At 44.7% G+C, this 19,101-nt stretch overlaps 1 protein-coding gene across 1 annotated transcript in view; it reads right to left on the reverse strand.

Annotated features, from left to right (window-relative positions):
• LOC139274829 (rho GTPase-activating protein 20-like) overlaps positions 1 to 19,101 on the reverse strand; it is a 165,820-nt gene that overhangs the window by 67,038 nt on the left and 79,681 nt on the right. The window contains exons 7-9 of the mRNA XM_070891528.1: positions 17,006 to 17,083; positions 15,733 to 15,799; positions 3,819 to 3,995 (exon numbers count right to left, since the gene is read on the reverse strand). Coding sequence (XP_070747629.1) covers positions 3,819 to 3,995; positions 15,733 to 15,799; positions 17,006 to 17,083 — 322 coding nt within the window. The remainder of the gene's footprint in view (positions 1 to 3,818; positions 3,996 to 15,732; positions 15,800 to 17,005; positions 17,084 to 19,101) is intronic.

Consider the following 19,101-nt stretch of genomic DNA (forward strand, 5'->3'; position numbering starts at 1 on the left):
CAGGAGCGAGGTCGGGGTTCAGGAGTGAGGTCGGAGTCCAGGAGCGAGGTCGGGGTCCATCAATGAGATCGGAACACAGGAACGAGGTCGGGGTCCAGGAGCGAGGTCGGGACCCAGGAGCGAGGTCGGGACCCAGGAGCGAGGTTGGGGTCCAGGAGCGAGGTCAGGACCCAGGAGCGAGTTCTGGCCCCAGGAGCGAGGTCTGGACCCAGGAGCGAGGTCGGGACCCAGCAGCGAGGTTGGGGTCCAGCAACGAGATCGGGACCCAGGAGCGAGGTCAGGACCCAGGAGCGAGGCCGGGACCCAGCAGCGAGATTGGGACCCAGGAGCGAGGTCAGGACCCAGGAGCGAGGTCGGGACCCAGCAACGAGGTCGGGACCCAGGAGCGGGGTCGGGACCCAGGAGCGAGGTCGGGACCCAGGAGCGAGGTCGGGACCCAGGAGCGAGGTCGGGACCCAGGTGCCGGGTCAGGACCCAGGAGCGCGGTCGGGACCCAGGAGTGAGGTTGGGGTCCAGGAGCGAGGTCGGGACCCAGGAGCGAGGTCGGGACCCAGCAACGAGGTCGGGACCCAGGAGCGAGGTCGGGGTCCAGGAGCGAGGTCGGGACCCAGGAGCGAGGTCGGGACCCAGGAGCGAGGTCGGGACCCAGGAGCGAGGTCAGGACCCAGGAGCGAGGTCGGGAGCCAGGAGCGAGGTCAGGACCCAGAAGCGAGGCCGGGACCCAGGAGTGAGGTTGGGGTCCAGGAGCGAGGTCGGGACCCAGGAGCGAGGTCAGGACCCACGAGCGAGGTCGGGACCCAGGAGCGAGGTTGGGGTCCAGGAGCGAGGTCAGGACCCAGCAACGAGGTCGGGACCCAGGAGCGAGGTCAGAACCCAGGAGCGAGGTCGGGACCCAGCAACGAGGTCGGGACCCAGGAGCGAGGTTGGGGTCCAGGAGCGAGGTCGGGACCCAGCAACGAGATCTGGCCCCAGGAGCGAGGTCGGGACCCAGGAGCGAGGTCGGGCCCCAGGAGCGAGGTCGGGATACAGCAACGAGATCGGGACCCAGGAGCGAGGTCAGGACCCAGGAGCGAGGTCAGGACCCAGCAGCGACGTCGGGGTCCAGCAACGAGATCAGGACCCAGGAGCGAGGTCGGGATCCAGCAACGAGATCGGGACCCAGGAGCGAGGTCGGGGTCCAGCAACGGGATCGGGATCCAGGAGCGAGGTCGAGACCCAGGAGTGAGGTCGGGGTCCAGCAACGAGATCGGGACCCAGGAGCAAGGTCGAGACCCAGGAGTGAGGTTGGGGTCCAGGAGCGAGGTCGGGGTCCAGCAACGAGATCGGGACCCAGGAGCGAGGTCAGGACCCAGCAACGAGATCGGGACCCAGGAGCGAGGTTGGGACCCAGGAGCGAGGTCGGGACCCATGAGCGAGGTCGGGACCCAGGAGCGAGATCGGGACCCAGGAGCGTGGTCGGGACCCAGGAGCGAGGTCAGGACCCAGGAGTGAGGTTGGGACCCAGGAGCGAGGTCGGGACCCAGGAACGAGGTTGGGGTCCAGGAGTGAGGTCGGGACCCAGGAGCGAGGTCGGGACCCAGCAACGAGATCTGGCCCCAGGAGCGAGATCTGGCCCCAGGAGCGACGTCGGGGTCCAGCAACGAGATCAGGACCCAGGAGCGAGGTCGGGACCCAGGAGCGAGGTCAGGACCCAGGAGCGAGGTCGGGACCCAGGAGCGAGGTCGGGACCCAGCAACGAGATCGGGACCCAGGAGCGAGGTTGGGGTCCAGCAACGAGATCGGGACCCAGGAGCAAGGTCGAGACCCAGGAGTGAGGTCGGGGTCCAGGAGCGAGGTCAGGACCCAGCAACGAGATCGGGACCCAGGAGCGAGGTCAGGACCCAGGAGCGAGGTCGGGACCCAGGAGCGACGTCGGGGTCCAGCAACGAGATCAGGACCCAGGAGCGAGGTCGGGACCCAGGAGCGAGGTCAGGATCCAGGAGCGAGGTCAGGACTCAGGAGCGAGGTCAGGACACAGCAACGAGGTCGGGACCCTGGAGCGAGGTCAGGACCCAGGAGCGAGGTCGGGACCCAGGAGCGAGGTTGGGGTCCAGGAGCGAGGTCAGGACCCAGGAGCGAGGTCGGGACCCAGGAGCGAAGTTGGGGTACAGGAGCGAGGTCGGGACCCAGGAGCGAGGTTGGGGTCCAGGAGTGAGGTCGGGACCCAGGAGCGAGGTCAGGACCCAGCAACGAGGTCGGGACCCAGGAGCGAGGTCGGGACCCAGGAGCGAGGTCGGGACCCAGCAACGAGGTCGGGACCCAGCAATGAGGTCGGGGTCCAGGAGCGAGGTCGGGACCCAGGAGCGAGGTCTGGACCCAGGAGCGAGGTCGGGACCCAGCAACGAGGTTGGGATCCAGCAATGAGGTCGGGGTCCAGGAGCGAGGTCGGGACCCAGGAGCAAGGTCAGGACCCAGGAGCGAGGTCGGGACCTAGCAACGAGGTCGGGACCCAGGAGCGAGGTCAGGACCCAGGAGCGAGGTCGGGCCCCAGGAGCGAGGTCGGGGTCCAGGAGCGAGGTCGGGACCCAGCAGTGAGGTCAGGGCCCAGCAACGAGGTCAGGGCCCAGTAGCGAGGTCGGGGCCCAGTAGCGAGGTCAGGGCCCAGCAGTGAAGTCAGGACCCAGGGAAGGTGCAGCACGGGCCAGCAGTGAGGTCGGTAGGCCTACACTGCATTCTCTGAAACCCAGGGAGAGAGGACCTGTGGGAAGGTGGGAGGAGTACAGTAGGAATATGTGTGTGTGCGTGCTAGGCCCGTGCAGCAGAGCCTGGTCTCCAATAATCTTGGATCCCCTTGCCATTGGACCAAGATCTTGCTCTGTCAAGCCCGTGTGGTAGCTGGTATGCAATGGCCACCCCACGTTAAAGGAATTTATGCACAGGCATCTAGAGAAAGCCTCAATATTGATTCAAGCAAAAAAATCTCAAGGTAAGTATGTAGCATGTTTAACAACGAAGATATCTAACTCTGGATACAGAGCACCACAGTGATAGGAAGAGCGCCAAGGAGGGCTTCTCCTTTACTCTGAACATTCACTTGACTCCACTTCTGGCATCACATTTTAAGCTAAATGGCTCATTAAATTCAAGTATTAACTCCCCCACCCTCCACCTTCTCCTTGCATTAGGACTGCTTCTGGTCTCCGGACATGCTGTAGTCGAGACCACAGTGCCACAGGGTCTGCCTTTCACTAATAAACACTTCTATGCTGGAGAACTAAACTGAGACACCCAAAGAAATACATCACACATTTTAGTAATGGGAAGATATGGCCATACTTTAGTAATGGGAAGATGTGGCCATATTTTCTATTTAAAGCTTGGTTATTTATCATGAATTACTGTTAGGGTGTAAAAATCCAAGGGAACTTCAGAAGATATAATTTTATTTTTTTGGATGTTTAAAACTGACTTTCAGTGAAGGTTATTTCCTGCTTGGCAGAAAGCTGCTGCTTTTCAGCTGAATTTTCCACAAACCATAAATTGGCAGGAATTTGCAAGAAAAGTTCTTACTTTCACAATTTAAGGACTATAATGTTTTTCCTATAAGCCCCGGGCAAAAAATTCCAATAGCTTTTCCCTCATCCCAAAGAAAAAGAAAATTCTCTGAGCGTTTTCTCTATTTCTGTTAAAAACAATGTCTGTATAGAATCAACACATTCCATTTAACATCTATGTCATCGGACTGGAATTTGAAGCTCAGTTTTACAAACCAATATAAATAAAAAACAAATAACTGGCCGTTTGTTTGACTAACTGTGCCATCTATGAGAAATACTTACCAGCCATCTTCTGGCATGATGCCAGATGACTTGGCTTCAAGATGAACTGACACTGCAACTGCTCTATGGTGAAGGACCCCTGGAAATCCACAGGGTAGATCAAATCTTTGGATCCTTGTGTCTGTGCAGCTGCATCTTGAATGTGACTCATTTTAATGCTGAAAGGACATTCGTGCCCTGTTGAGGAAAAAACAATGGCAATCTTCAATGTTTAAGTCTATGCTGTGTAAAATTAATTCATCCCTAATTCATCCTTAACCACTTTTTATTACAGATTCCAATTATGTTTCAGTTATTAATGATAAAATGCCAGTCTGTGAAATTGTTTGAAGTATCTGTGCTACACATTGTGTCGTTCTTAAAACTGCAATGCTTTGTCACTTTGGCCTGCACTGAATTTGTCACTCCATAGTTAAATAATTGTAAGTCGTTAAAATAGGATCAGGAAGTGTGGTCCTTAAGTAAAACAATATGATAATCGAACATAGAGAAATCAGTTCTCAGAGCCTGAAAAAAAACAAGAGCCAAACAGTTAACAGTTAGAAACATAGAAGAAACATAGAATTTACAGCGCAGAAAGAGGCCATTTTGGCCCATCGTGTCCACGCCGGCTGACAAAGAATCCTTGGTCAACAGCCCTAAAGGTTACATATAAACCTATGAACAATGACGGAAAGGCAAAGAGCACCCAGCCCAACCAGTCCGCCTCACACAACTGCGACACCCCTTATACTAAAACATTCTACACTCCACCCCAACCGGAGCCATGTGATCTCCTGGGAGATGCAAAAACCAGATAAAAACCCAGGCCAATTTTGGGAGAAAAAATCTAGGAAAATTCCTCTCCGACCCATCCAGGCGATCGAAACTAGTCCAGGAGATCACCCTGGCTGTATTTGATTCCCTGCGGTACTTACCATTATATCTGCGCCGTCCAACAAAAGGTCATCCAGTCTACTTCCAATTACTAGCTCTAGGTCCGTAACCCTGCAGGTTACAGCACTTTAAGTGCCCATCCAATCATCTCTTAAAAGTGGTGAGGGTTTCTGCATCAGTCTTCAGGCAGCGAGTTCCAGATCCCCACAACCCTCTGCGTAATGAAGCCCCCCCACCCCTCAAATCCCCTCTAAACCTTCCACCAACCACCTTAAAACTATGCTCCCTCGTAATAGAACTGTCTACCAATGGAAATAGGCCCTTACTATCCACTATGTACAGGCTGCTCAATATTTTGTACACCTCAATGAGGTCTCCTCTCAATCTCCTCTGTTCCAGTGAGAATAAACCCAGTCTATCCAATCTGTCCTCATAACTAAAATTCTCCATTCCAGGCAGCATCCTTGTAAATCTCCTCTGCACCCTTTCTAGTGCAATCATGTCCTTCCTATAATACGGCGACCAGAACTGCACGCAGTACTCCAACTGTGGCCTAACCAAAGTATTATACAATTTAAGCATAACATCCCTGCTCTTATATTCTATGCTTTCTTAACTACCTCATCCACCTGGCCTGCTACTTTCAGGGATCTGTGGACAAGCCTACCGCTTAGTGTGTATACCCTTTCCTTATTAGCCCTCCCAAAGTGCATCACCTCTCACTTCTCTGAATTAAATTCCATTTGCCACTGCTCTGCCCACCTGACCAGTAGATTGGTATCCTCCTGCAGCCCATAACTTTCCTCTTCATTATCAACCACACAGCCAATTTTAGTGTCATCTGCAAACTTCTTAATCATACTCCCTATATTCAAATCTAAATCGTTGATATATACCACAAAAAGCAAGGGACCCAGTACTGAGCCCTGCGGAACCCCACTGGAAACATCCTTCCAGTAACAAAAACATCTATCAACCATTACCCTTTGCTTCCTACCTCCAAGTCAATTTTGGATCCAACTTGTCACTTTGCCCTGGATCCCATGGGCTTCAACTTTCATGACCAGTCTACCATGTGGAACCTTATCAAAAGCTTTGCTAAAGTCCATATACACTACATCGTACGCACCACCCTCATCGACTCTCTTGGTTACCTCTTCAAAAAATTCACTCAGGTTAGTCAAACACGATCTTCCCTTAACAAATCCGTGTTGACTGTCCCTAATTAATCCTTGCCTTTCCAAATATAGATTTACCCTGTCTTTCAGCATTTTTTCCAATAATTTTCCCACCACTGAGGTTAGGCTGACACCTTTAGTTATTCAGATTCTTAATATTCTGCAAAATAAGTCTATTAGAATTATCATAGTTTTTCAAAGTCTGTACAAAAGCATACAGATTTTGTTTCTTTGCCGCATTGATATTAAGGTCTGTTCCTTTGGAACTAGACATTTCTTAGCTCAATATAGCATTGAGAAGCAATAGATTACCAGTAACATCAGGTGTGATCTCACAAGGGAAGTGAAGTTAATGAACAACCAAGTCTGTTGAGAGCTTAACACAAGAAATGTGATCAATTTTAACCAAAACAATCCCCAAAAATGTTTTTAGTACTTTCCATGCCCAAACAATATGTAATTGCATGCCTGTTTGAGTACAATGCTTTAAATGGCATGCAATAATTCAATTAACTTCATATTCAATTGCTAATACTATTTACCAGCTGCAATAACATTATGTAATCTATATCAAATAGCTTAAAGTTGAAAAAAACTTTTTCCTGGGAATTATATTTCTTTAAAATATCACAATCATTAATTCTGAGGGTGGGATTGGGGGGCATTTGTAATAAATCTTTCATACCTCCATGGGCTTTTGTCAGAAATCAAAGTGTTACTTTTGATTCTTGGAGTAGCCTGGCTATCTCATCCATGACCACACTTTGCTTTTAGTTCAACCTTTTCCTACAAGGCAAAATCTGTTCCTTGTACAGGATGTCTACCAGGCATTGCTTCTGCAGAATACAGTTATTCATCAGCTGAGCTTTGCTCCTCCTTTCTCATTGGAAATGTTTACTTTCCTAATGCTAATGTTGCTTGTCAAAAAGTTGCCGAGATTTTCCTCTCGCCTTTCCAACATCCAGTCTTTGCTACTGGCATTAGCAAAGCATCCAGCAGATGCATTGTAGTAGTAACTGACGTTAGTTTATTTCAGCAAATTATGCCAGGATTGTGGCATTCAAATGCATTAATTAGGCAACAAAGCCAAAATGTCAAATGCTTTTTCTGCAGTCAATTTGACACTATTTAACAATTTATTTTGTACTACATTTTTTGATCTAGCTTTTCAGCAAATTACTGTTCCCTTAAGGGGTTCAGTGTTCTTCAGGTAACCTCTACCATTATCTTGCTAGCTTGGTTAATTACAATGGATATTACAGCAGTTGTCACATTTACATGCATCACCTTCTTAGATGATGTCATAGTCACTGAGTTAGTCCAAAGAACAAGAAACATTCCTCCTTTACAAACAGACATGCACGCCCTAAACATATCGGCTACAGCTGGCTAGATTGAATAAACTCATAATTTATTTAATCAAAACCAGCAACATTTCTATTGCAGCTCTCACTTGATCCAAGACATTAGATGATCCTATTGGTTATTTCTTAGGTAGTTCAAAATTCCTTTAAGTAACTTGACTGATATCCAGCTTATGATTGAATAGCTTGATACAATACTCTTTCTATCATTCAAGGACATCAGATTCAACTGTGAGGAGCTTTCCTTCTCTGTGTTTTATTATGTTTCACTTCACTGTACAAAATCCTTTCCTTGTTATCTGTTTGATCTTCTGTAATATGAATTTTGTCACTGCCTTTAGTTTTGGCACTGATTATTACCTTAACCTTTCTAACATTCAATCATTTTCTGCTGTATCTTACGTATCATCTATTTGCGATTTGGCTTCAGTTTTGGATGGGCATTTTGCTGTTTTTTATAAGATGTAAGTTTTCCTTAAGATCCAAAACCTCCGCCAGGATTCATGTTTTTATTAATTTTCTTGATCCAACAGCTTCTTCAGCAGAATTCTTCAACTGCAGCAGCTACAAATTTGCCACGTGCTAACTTCAGAAAATCCAATTCCTATTGCTAGCTTGTATTCTTCCTATATTGTTGAGATTTAGAACTTTTCCATGTACAGTCACTTCATTTTGCCGAACTTCGTAAATAAAAAATGCACAAGGAATTTACTTAGTAAAAGTTTATGGTCAGAATCAGTGCATCAACCAATACAGAGATCCTGTGGCACTCGTTGATAATTATTTAGTCTATTGCCTATGGTACATTTATCGAGACCGTAAAACCATAAATCTTTGCGCTGAAGGAGTTAATTACAATATTCAGCCTGTTTGATGCCCAGAACCACCAAATTCTTAAACTGCAGTCATTCATGTTGCTATGATAAATGTTCTCAAAGGCTGGTTTCCAAACCTATTTTAATGTTATGTCCAAGTATCCAGTTCTGATTCCAAAAGATTTTAAGATGACCTAATTGGAGTGTTCTGATTATAAGGAGAATGAACCAAGATGATCCAAACAAATTGCTCACATTGATAAAAAAAAGGTTCAAAAACTAGAGGACATTATTTTAACACCAGAAAATTAAGGAATGTGGACTGAACTCATTCGCATAAAAGGTTTGACTTTAACTTGGACCAACTGGTGCTAACGGAGCAGTAACAGCCTTAAAATGCAGTGGGTAACTATACCGCCCTGTTAACCCCAATAATGTGGCCTGAGCCATTTTAAAAGGGACTGACTGCTGGCCACCTGAAGCACCTGCCTGGTTTAGGCAGTAGACCCATTTCAACATGCAAATTCTGGTCCTAGGACCATAAATGTCATTTTAGGTTGGAAATGCTTGGAAAGTGTACTGTTCATGTTCTGATCATTTCCATGGGCAATAGCAGAGAAGAGGCGCAGTCAAGGTAAGCTCGATTTGACAGCTGCAATCGCAGCCAGTCCACTAATTACCTTTCCCAGCCAAGAAAACTTGATATTGGTGGGTCTCAATCTGGCACGTTGCATTGGAATGCCTGTTTGGCCCCCACAGCTCGCTGACCCAATGTTAATGAAGCCGTGGCTCAAAATCATTGTTGCTTTTTCGCTTCAAGCGCGGGTGACTGCCAGTTGATCGTCCAAAACACAAATGACCCACAAAGGTTCTAGGCATGGGAAGACCATTAGGTAAATAGTATAAATGGGTCAAGAGATAACTGGCTATGTTTTTAAAAAGGTAATAGATATGCTGAGAAAGTGAGTTTGAGATCAGCCAAAAAGCAGAAGGCTTGTTGGATCAAATAGCCTTTTCCTGTTCCTAAGATTTCCTGTTTTCTTGTATTGAATACTGTAAATGTGTAAATATGTAGAGCTGTTGATACAATGTACCCTTAAATTTAATACAAAAGAATAATGGGCTGACTGGTACAAAGACAGTGAAAGTCACATGTGACACCACCATTCTCACTTCACCTTGATGTTATTCTGATCCTGGCATTTTTCACATATTCTTGGCTAACCTTCACATTTGTAATATTGTAACCAACAGATCAGCAATTCTGGTTTCTGTCTTCTAAGGAGGGTGAATATTCATTCTACAGCTCAAATGTAATTTTCTGGAGTTCTAATAGTGAGGTCCTTTCATCAACTGTAAAAATATATTTATTGAGCACATTCTCAAAGTTTTCATTAGTTGAATCATTTCATGTATAAATACTGTACTGGAGACATTGGTGATTGTTGGAACCCTAGCTTCTGGCTGACATTTTCCAGGCATGTATCCAAATACGTTGAAACATTTGCTATTTTCATTTTTTCATAACAGGAGTGTTACAAGTTTAATAGATACTTCTCAGGTTCAATGGCGTCATTCTCTCCTATAAGCAGATCATGCATCTTTACATTCCAGAGTTGATTCACACCGCCACTATCTACTTATTCGATAGCGTGATCTCGGGAATAACAATACGTCCCGCTTGTTATACAAACTAGTCATGTGTGTCCCCATTTCTCCTAAAGCATTTCCCATAATAACACAAAATAAGAAAAACACTATGCTATCCTGAATATACACTTTTTATTTAATTTCCATTTGGGTCAGCATCCAGTTGGGAAAACTGATGTCCCAGATCTTAATTCCCAGCTCAGGCCAAGTCTTGCCTTCTCTCATCTTTATTATCTTGACTGACCTTTTTTGTTAATTCTCCAAGAGGTGGAATCTCACCAGATGACTCTGGTAACTGTTCCTGCCAAGCTTAAATTAATTGGGTTATCTCAACAAGAATAGGTGTGAGCAACCAACAAACTGTCCAAACTAATTTTCTTTGTCTGAAGCATGCTAGTTCAGACACCCTTCCTGAATCTTAATTTACATCTACAAGCCCGATGTTCTGTGAATTTAACCCCTTGAGAGCTAAATTCAATTCAATAGTAACATGTATTACACCAAAGACTCCACTCAACCGCTTCCTCTCACCAACCCCCCCGCCACCTTACCCCCCCCCTCCCCCACTAGCCTACTAGTGGCAACATAGTCAGAATTCCTGAAACATGACAAAGAGATAATAATGCAGGTAATTTCCAATTTCCTGACACCTTTGAAAAAGCCTTCCTTCACTGTAATTACTTATCTGCCTAGACTTATTGGCATGGCATTAATTTACCAAGTTAGTTATGGAACAAAAATACCCAATGTTAAATACAAGGATGACTGTGCAACACCTATTTCACTATGCCCACTACTGCTGTAAATCTGCTGACTGGAGCTTTCCAACTGCAGCAAACACACTCATAATGTGCTGTGAGAAATTTAGGCAGTAAGAACGCCTTTTCTTTTCAAAAGAACTGTAGAGTAATGATACAAAAACAGAAAATGCTGGAAATCTCAGCGGGTCAGGCAACATCTGTGGAGAGAACAACAGAGTTAACGTTTTGGGTCAACGACCCTTCGTCAGAACTAGCAAATATTCGAAAAAGCACATTCTTAAGAAGCACTGAATGGGGGAGGGGAAGAAAGAACAAAAGGGAAGGTCTATGATAGGATGGAAGGCAGGAGAGATTAGAGAGACAACAGAGATGATGGGCTGAATTGAAATGGTAATGGCAGGAGTTAGAAAAAGGTTAGTTTAGATAGGGTGTGAATGGTGGAATAATGACCAGCTGCCATTGGAGACAAGGAGAAAAAAAACATAAGCTGGGAGGGGGGGTGGGGGAGAAGGGAGCCAAAGATGGGCAGAGGTTATGCTCTGAAATTGTTAAACTCGATGTTGAGTCCAGAAGGCTGTAAAGTGGCTAAACAAAAGACGAGGTGTTGTTCCTCGAGCTTGCATTGAGCTTCATTGGAACAGTGCAGGAGTCCGAGGACGGAAATATCAGACAGAGTGGAGTGGAGAATTAAAGTGACAGGCGACCGGAAGCTCAGGGTCACACTTGCGCACTTAACGGAGGTGTCCCGCAAACCGGTCACCCCATCTGCGCTTGGTTTCCCCAATGTAGAGGAGACCACATCACGAGCAGCGAATACAGTATACTAAATTGAAAGAAGTACAAGTAATTCGCTGTTTCACCTGGAAGGAGTATTTGGGGCCCTGGATAGTCGATGGGAGGAGGTAAAAGGGCAGGTGTTGCATCTCCTGCACTTGCACGAGAAGGTGCCGTGGGAAGGGGAGGGGGTGCTGGGGGTGAATGCGGAATGGACCAGGGTGTCCCGGAGTGCTGTGAGGGGAGAGGAGGGGAGGGGAAAATGTGATTGGTGGTGGGATCACGCTAGAGGTGGCGAAAATGGCGGAGGATACTCCATTGAACGGGGAGGCTGGTGGGGTGAAAGGTGAGGATAAGGGGAACTCTGTTGTGGTCCTGAGAGGGAGGAGAAGGGATGACAGCAGAGGTGCAGGAAATAAAACAGACACGGTCGAGGGCCATGTTAACCATGGTGGAGGGGAATCCTCGGTTGAGGAAAAAGGAAGACATGTCAGAGGCACTAATGTGAAAGGTGGCATCGTCAGAGCAAATGCGACTGAGACGGAGAAACTGGGAGAATGGAATGGAGTCCTTACAGCATGCGGGATGGGAGGAAGAGTAGTCCAGGTAGCTGTGGGAGTCACTTATAGTGGATACTGGTCAAAAGCCTATCCCCGGAAATGGAGACAGAGAAGTCGAGAAAGGGAAGGGAAGAGTCGGAGATGGACCATGTAAAGGTGAGGGAAGGGTGGAAATTGGATGTAAAGTGAATGACATTTTCTAGTTCAGGGCGCGAGCAGGAAACAGCACCAATACAGTCATCAATATACCTGAAAAAGAGTTGAGGGAGGGGACCCGAGTAGGACTGGAGCAAAGAATGTTCCACATATCCCATGAAAAGGCAGGCATAGCTAGGATCCATGTGGGTTCCCATAGCAACACCTTTAACTTGGAGAAAGTAAGTGGAGTTAAAGGAGAAGTTGTTCAATGTGAGAACAAGCTCAGCCAGGTGGAGGAGAATGGTGGTGGATGGGGACTGGTTGGGCCTCTGCTCGAGGAAGAAGTGGAGCGTCCTCAGGCATTCCTGGTGGGGGATGAAACTGTAGAGGGATTGGGTGTCCAGGTGAAAAGGAGACGGTCGGGGCCGAGAAACTGGAAACTGTTAAAGTGATGGAGGGTGTTGGAGGAGTCGCAGATGTAGGTGGGAAGAAAGTGGACAAGGGGGAAAAAAATAGAGAGTTGAGATCGGAAGAAATAAGTTTTGTGGGGCAAGAACAGGCTGAAATGATGGGTCTACCGGGGCAGTCCTGTTTATGGATCTTGGGAAGGAGGTAGAAGCGGGCTGTGCAGGGTTGGAGAACTATGAGGTTGGTGGCTGTGGAGGGAAGATCTGCAGAGGAGGTGAGGTCAATGACAGTCTGGGAAATGATGGCTTGATGTTCAGTAGTGGGGTCATGGTCCAGGGGAAGGTAGGAGGAGGGGTCAGAGAGTTGGCGATCAGCCTCTGCAAGGTAAAGTCGGTTCGCCAAACAACAGCACCACCCTTGTCAGCAGGTTTAGTGACAAGGGTGGGGTTGGATCTGAGTGAGCAGAGTGCTGCAAGTTCAGAGGGAGGTAGGTTGGAGTGAGTGAAGGGAGCAGAGAAATTGCGATGGCCGATGTCCCGTTGGCAGTTTGCAATGAAGAGGTCTAGCGAGGGTAAGAGGCCAGAGGGAGGGGTCCTAGTAGAGCGAGAAAATGGGAGAAAGGGTCAGCTTTGCGGGGGAAAGACTCCTGGCCGAAGAAGTGGGCACGGCCAGTGGCAGCTGGTCATTATCCCACCATTCACATCCTATCCAGACTAACTTTTTTCTAACTCCTGCCATTACCATTTCAATTTGGCCCATCATCTCTTTTATCTCTCTAATCTCTCCTGCCTTCTACCTTATCACAGACCTTCCCTTGTGTTCTTCCTTCCCCTCTCCCTTTCAGTACTTCTTAAAAATGTGCTCTTTTCAACATTTGCTAGTTCTGACGAAGGGTCATCAACCCAAAATATTAAATCTGTTTTTCTCTCCACAGATGCTGCCAGACCCGTCAGCGGATGGTACCCACCGGTCTTCTCTCCCCACCGGCTGGAGGCCTCCAGCAAACTCGCTCGGAGGGAAGACCGCCCAGAAACCAGGGAGACCGCCAAGAAAACTCGATGGCAGCGGGTGTTATGTACACCAATTTTGGGCCCATAGAGTACAAAAGGAAGGAAGTTATGGCAAACTTTTATAAAACACTGGATCAGCCACAACTGGAGTATTGTGTCCAATTCTAGGCACTGCACTTTAGGAAGGATGTGAAGGCTTAAGAGAGGGTACAAAAAAGATTTACAAGAATGGTTCCAGGGATGAGGGACTTCAGTTACGTGGATAGACTGGAGAAGCTGAGGTAGTTCTTCTTAAAGCAGCGAAGATTGAGAGAAGATTTGATAGAAGTATTCAAAATCATAAGGGGTCTAGACAGAGCAGATAGAGAGAAACTGTTCCCATTGGCAGAAGGGCCAAGAACCAGAGGACACAGATTTAAAGTGATTGGCAGAAGATCCAAAGGTGACATGAGGAAAAACCATTTTTAAGCACTGAGTGGTTATGATCTAGAATGTACTGCCTGAAAGGATGGTGGAGGTAGATTCAATCGTGGCTTTCAAAAGGGAATTAGATAAGCATCTGAAGGAAAAAAAGTTGCAGGGCTACGGAGATAGGGCGAGGGATTGGGACTAGCTAAAGTGCTTGTGCAGAGTGCCAGCGCAGGTTCAACAGGCCGAATGGCCTCCTACTGTGCTGTAGCCATTCTATGATTCGATTAAGTCACCTCTTCATTTTGATGACAATGTTAATATTCCTTTTCTAATATACACAGTAAACAAAATGATTGAAATGCAGGGAAAAGCTGCAGAATACACAGGGGCCTTGGTACACAGGCTGCAACTATTGCAACTGCTGGTTTTAACCTTAACCTTTTGCTTTTCCAAGACTTTGAAAAATAGTGCTTTATCGCTATAAGGCATTTGTTCTCATCCACTTTAAAGAATGTTTAACTAAATGTTGTCCTGAGATTATAAACCTTGCTGACACAACAAAGAGAATGATTTTAAGTCTGTTTCGAAAACTACAGTGAATTAAATCAGAAAATATAAAACACAGACAAAAGTAATTTCTTGCTGCCTAATGGTTCCCAAAGGGAGGTGTATACTGCCCAGCAAAGAACTGAGGCATACAGAGCAGAGACACTTTTACACTACAGGAGAAACTAGGTCTTTAAAACTGAAATTAGGATAAAGCCACATGTGGGAGTAAACCCAGGGAATTGTCCCATGGGTTTTCTCGCTGGGTCACCATATTAGCAGCAGAGCACAGCAGGCCTTTGGAGACTGGCTCCCAACTCCCAAGTACAAAGCAGAAGAACGACATCATCCAGGAAGCATGATAGCTCACTCTCCTAAAGCAGGTGTGATGTTAAAGTGCAAAGTAAAGTGCATCAGGAAAGTCAAACAAAGTTTGATCCCCAGTCTATGCTGATTCAAGCTAGAGCAATAGAAGGATGCTGAGATACTCCCGAGCTACAGAGGTGAAAAAAAAAATCCAGGATTCCTCTTTCAATTGCTATCCAGTTAGCCCTGCTGGAAAGTACGTGTGCGTGGATGTTGAGTAAGGTCAGAATTACAGGATTAGGTTCAACTGCAATGCCTCTCAGAGTCAAATAACTCGCTGACACGTACTCAGGTTCACATGATGACTAGCCATTTGAGCAAGATACCAGAGGGTGCCATGTGCCCATGACACCACATACTTGCATAAATCCGCACCTCTGAAGAGGTGGAGAGAAAACTGAAAACAAAATGTAATTTCTATTGTCTTTGACTGTCATATTCCTGAATATCACAATAATTTTCATACAACAACCAAAACTCTCATTAGGACTAATAGCAAATCTAAAAAAATATATATCTTTCACTAGTGTAAGCAGAAGAGGATTAAAGATTAATACAAATTACTCAATATGGTAGTTAATTGTTAATCACTTGAAAATGCAATACTTTTTTTTGAAACATAAACTCTTAATGGAAATTGTCCAACTGTTCCCAGGCTAATTTTACTTTTAAAATTTCATAATTTATATCACTTCATCATAATATTATTGTATCATGAATTTTGAAATTTTGTTTGCTTATATAATAAGTATCTGGATTATTTCAAGGGGTGCATGAAATCAGACTACATGCATTACATTCCTAAAATACAAATAAATTCATGTATGACTGTAAAAAGATATGCTGGGAATATCAAGCGAATATTATTAATCATATAGAGATAAACAAAATGTCACTGAGGCCCACAAAATTACAGAGAATTTATTGTCTAATGTCCATTTTTATGAGTTGTTATGGAATACTATTTACAACATAAATGACTAGAACAATACATTAAATGTTCAGCGTGCTATATGACAGAACTAAATTACAATCACTTAAATATTCTGAAACATACCAATAAGAGGATAGGGGGAATCTTCTTTGCCAGAGATGACCCAAAGTTGATAATCTTTAGGATTACCCTATAAGGTAAAAACAGTGTGAAAGCGATCATGTAGTCACTCCGGGAATGGTGTTAAGGATAAAGGTAAGTAGAGGAAACAAAACAGTATTTCCATTCACTACAATGCAACATATAACTGTAAAAACTGAAACTGACTGGAACAAATAGACTGAAAACATATTGGGGGTAATTTAGATTTTGGGCGATAGTGTAAAATGGGGGATATTGGATCAGCAGCCGATTTTCAGTTCAGTTGAAGTCAATGGGAGTGAAAATCGTGAGAAATTATAAGGCAGGTGATCAGATAGTGCCCGTTTTATATTATCGCCCAAAATCAAAATTACGCCCATGTTCTGTATTTTTTAACCAAATATAGGATACTTCTTTATAAAGCTTCAGAAACTGAAAAAGTTTAGACCCCTACCAATAGTATATCGATTGGTTTATAGCAATTAATTAATTAGGACTGAAAGTTGAAAAATATTAAATTTAGTAAACTTGTCTAAAAATAGATGTTCTGATGAAGGGTCATCGACTTGAAATGTTAGCTCTGTTTCTCTCTCCACAGACGCTGCCTGACCTGCTGAGTATTTCCAGCATTTTATTTTTTTATTACTAAAAATAGATATGGTGCATACCATGGAGTGCACAAGGTAATTTTATTCCGTTTTGGGTCATTTTTGTACCGATAGTGCTCAACTCTGGAAATATGAAGGTTCATATCGAAGGACTAACAGCCGTGAGGTAATTATTGTGGATTTATCATGTTAAAATTAACAATCGACTAACAGTATCATCCGTATGTATCTGATGTTAACCTGTGCTTAAACCTCGTATGGCTTTAATAATATTATATCCAGTTCTGAATCTTGGATGACAATTTTCTATAAATTTACACCATGAGAAATCTTTCTTCATGTAAAATTATTTGACCATCTGAAATCCTATAAAATAAAGTTAGGATATATTTTGATTTACTATTCTTGGTTAATGAAGGTTTTGAAATTTAGAAGCATCAGTTATATAATTGTCATATTTAGTTATATGATTAATTTAAAATAATGGAATCCTGATGTGATTTTGGAAAACTTCTTACAGATTTGGAAGGTTCCAAAGAGCAAGGTAACTATAAATAGCTTGAAAAATTAATTAGGCCATAAAGTTGAAAACATATTAAATTTAGTAAACCTAGTCTAAAAATAGATGTGATTTGTTATCAACTTACTGTGATGTCAAACTGCTGAAGTGTCATGGCAACAACATCATTTGCTGTGTCTGTGTTGTTCACTGTCAAGACCTTTGACTGAAAGAGATGGGTGAAAAAGATGTATTAAAAATGTAATTTAACTCTACATAGATGCCTCCATAAAAGGGCAGTGAACTCCTTACTCTCACCAAGCTATTTTTGTACATAACACAGATTGTGTTTTAAGTCCTCAGTCAGACTTATGAGGGTATTTGGTTCTGAATATGAACTTGGCAAAGCTATGAGAGAATGGCCTCTGTGACCTTGCTGTTGCAGTCTGTGTCTCACATCAGAGATATTTTTTGCTGACTTCTTTAGATAGATAGCGGTGGATTTTCCTCCCGAGCGGACTTCGGGCGACTGACCAGCAGAATGCCGGCCGGTAGTCCCGGTGTACAATGCGGTCCATTTTGAGGGCCCGATTTTACAAGCAGCTGGCCGGCAGGCCACTGGCCAGAGACCAAGTGCCCTAGGGCAGGTAACTAAAGGTGGGTGTGCTCCAATCTCTGGAGGGGGAAGGAATCAGAGCAGCAGCAGCCCAGTCTGATTCTGCAACCCCACAAAAATGAAAAAGAAGTTACCTCTGAGATTTTTTTGACCGGGTTGGGCTACCAGCTGATACTGGTCGAAGAGGCACAGTCCCAACTTAGAAGTGTTTAAAGCCATGAAGGGTTTAGATAGAGTAAATAATGAAACTGTTTCCAATGGTTGGAGGGTCGATAACGAGAGGACACAAATTTAAGGTGATTGGCAAAAGAACCAGAGGCGACATGTGGAAAAACTTTTTGACGCAACGAGTGGTTAGGATTTGGAATGCACTGCCTGGTAGGGTGCTGGATACAGATTCAATAGTAGCCTTCAAAAGGGAATTGAATAAATAATTAAAGAAAAAAAATTGCAGGGATTTGGGGAAAGAGTGGGGGAGTGGGACGAACTGGATTGCTCTTTGAAAGAGGCATGCCGACCCGATGGGCCGAATGGTGCTGTACTATCCTATGATTCTCTGAAACCCTCCAATGAAAGGGGCATTTTTATGGCTTTCTTTTACAACTAGAAAACGATTATAAAGCCTGTACCCGGCAGGCAGATACCTTACATGATGTGTGGAGCTGTATTCCTGCGCTTTGTGCCATGTACAATGCTCTGTAAAGCAGCTCAACCAATAAGATTAAATATTCACTGTAATAGTTAAAAATTCTGCATCTCTGGGCTCCCTATCTAGATTACTGTATACTCTGAACTGTTACATGGAACTCTAATTCCAACTGGTGGGCTCTGATCTCTCTCATGTGACAATCTTCATTCGCCTCCTGATTATGCAATATCTTGCTTCACTGTGATACTCGAGTAAATATGAATGTAATGGGCCTTCTTTTGTTCTATGCTTGTTATGTTGTGTGTATGGACTCTGTCGTATTGGTAAGTGAGCAGGAAGGAAAAACATCCCATTGTAACTTGCTTTTCTGAGCTTCCCCATAGAGGAAATCTGTGGCACTGTGAGTTGCAACTGCAAGTAAAAAGCCGACCAAAAAGATCAAAACCCAGTAAATCAAAGTATTTGTCCCTCGGGATTGATTTTGCTCATCTTCCCAAACCAGAGTACACTTCAAAAATGTCAGCTAGCAATGAAACATTTGCCAAAACACATGAAAGAACATTTGACTAATACGATGCACTTATATGGAAGCTTAAGGTTTAGCAGGACTGTGCACATTGCACAAATCAAGCATGCTCAATTCAGTACGCATATAAAACTGGTCTAAGAATTTCAGAAAATAAAAGACAATAATTTGACAATGTGATATTTTCCTCTACAGATCTTAGAGTAGTTGCACATTTTTAACTCTTAGAAGAGTTACGCTGACTTTTGGACATCATGTCGATTAATTTGATGAGATTAAACCTGAGATATTAATAAAGAAATGTTATTAAATCATCTGCTCCCATCTCATCCCTCTTTAAACAATCTCGTTTGCTTACATAGGATTATAAAATAACTTAGCCAACTGTAAAATGCTAAATGCCAATTCAAAACTTTAAACAGTTCACATCAATTAGTTCCAAAAGCTCACACA

The sequence above is a fragment of the Pristiophorus japonicus genome, chromosome 10 (assembly GCF_044704955.1).
Source record: "Pristiophorus japonicus isolate sPriJap1 chromosome 10, sPriJap1.hap1, whole genome shotgun sequence".
NCBI classification, from domain to species: domain Eukaryota; kingdom Metazoa; phylum Chordata; class Chondrichthyes; family Pristiophoridae; genus Pristiophorus; species Pristiophorus japonicus.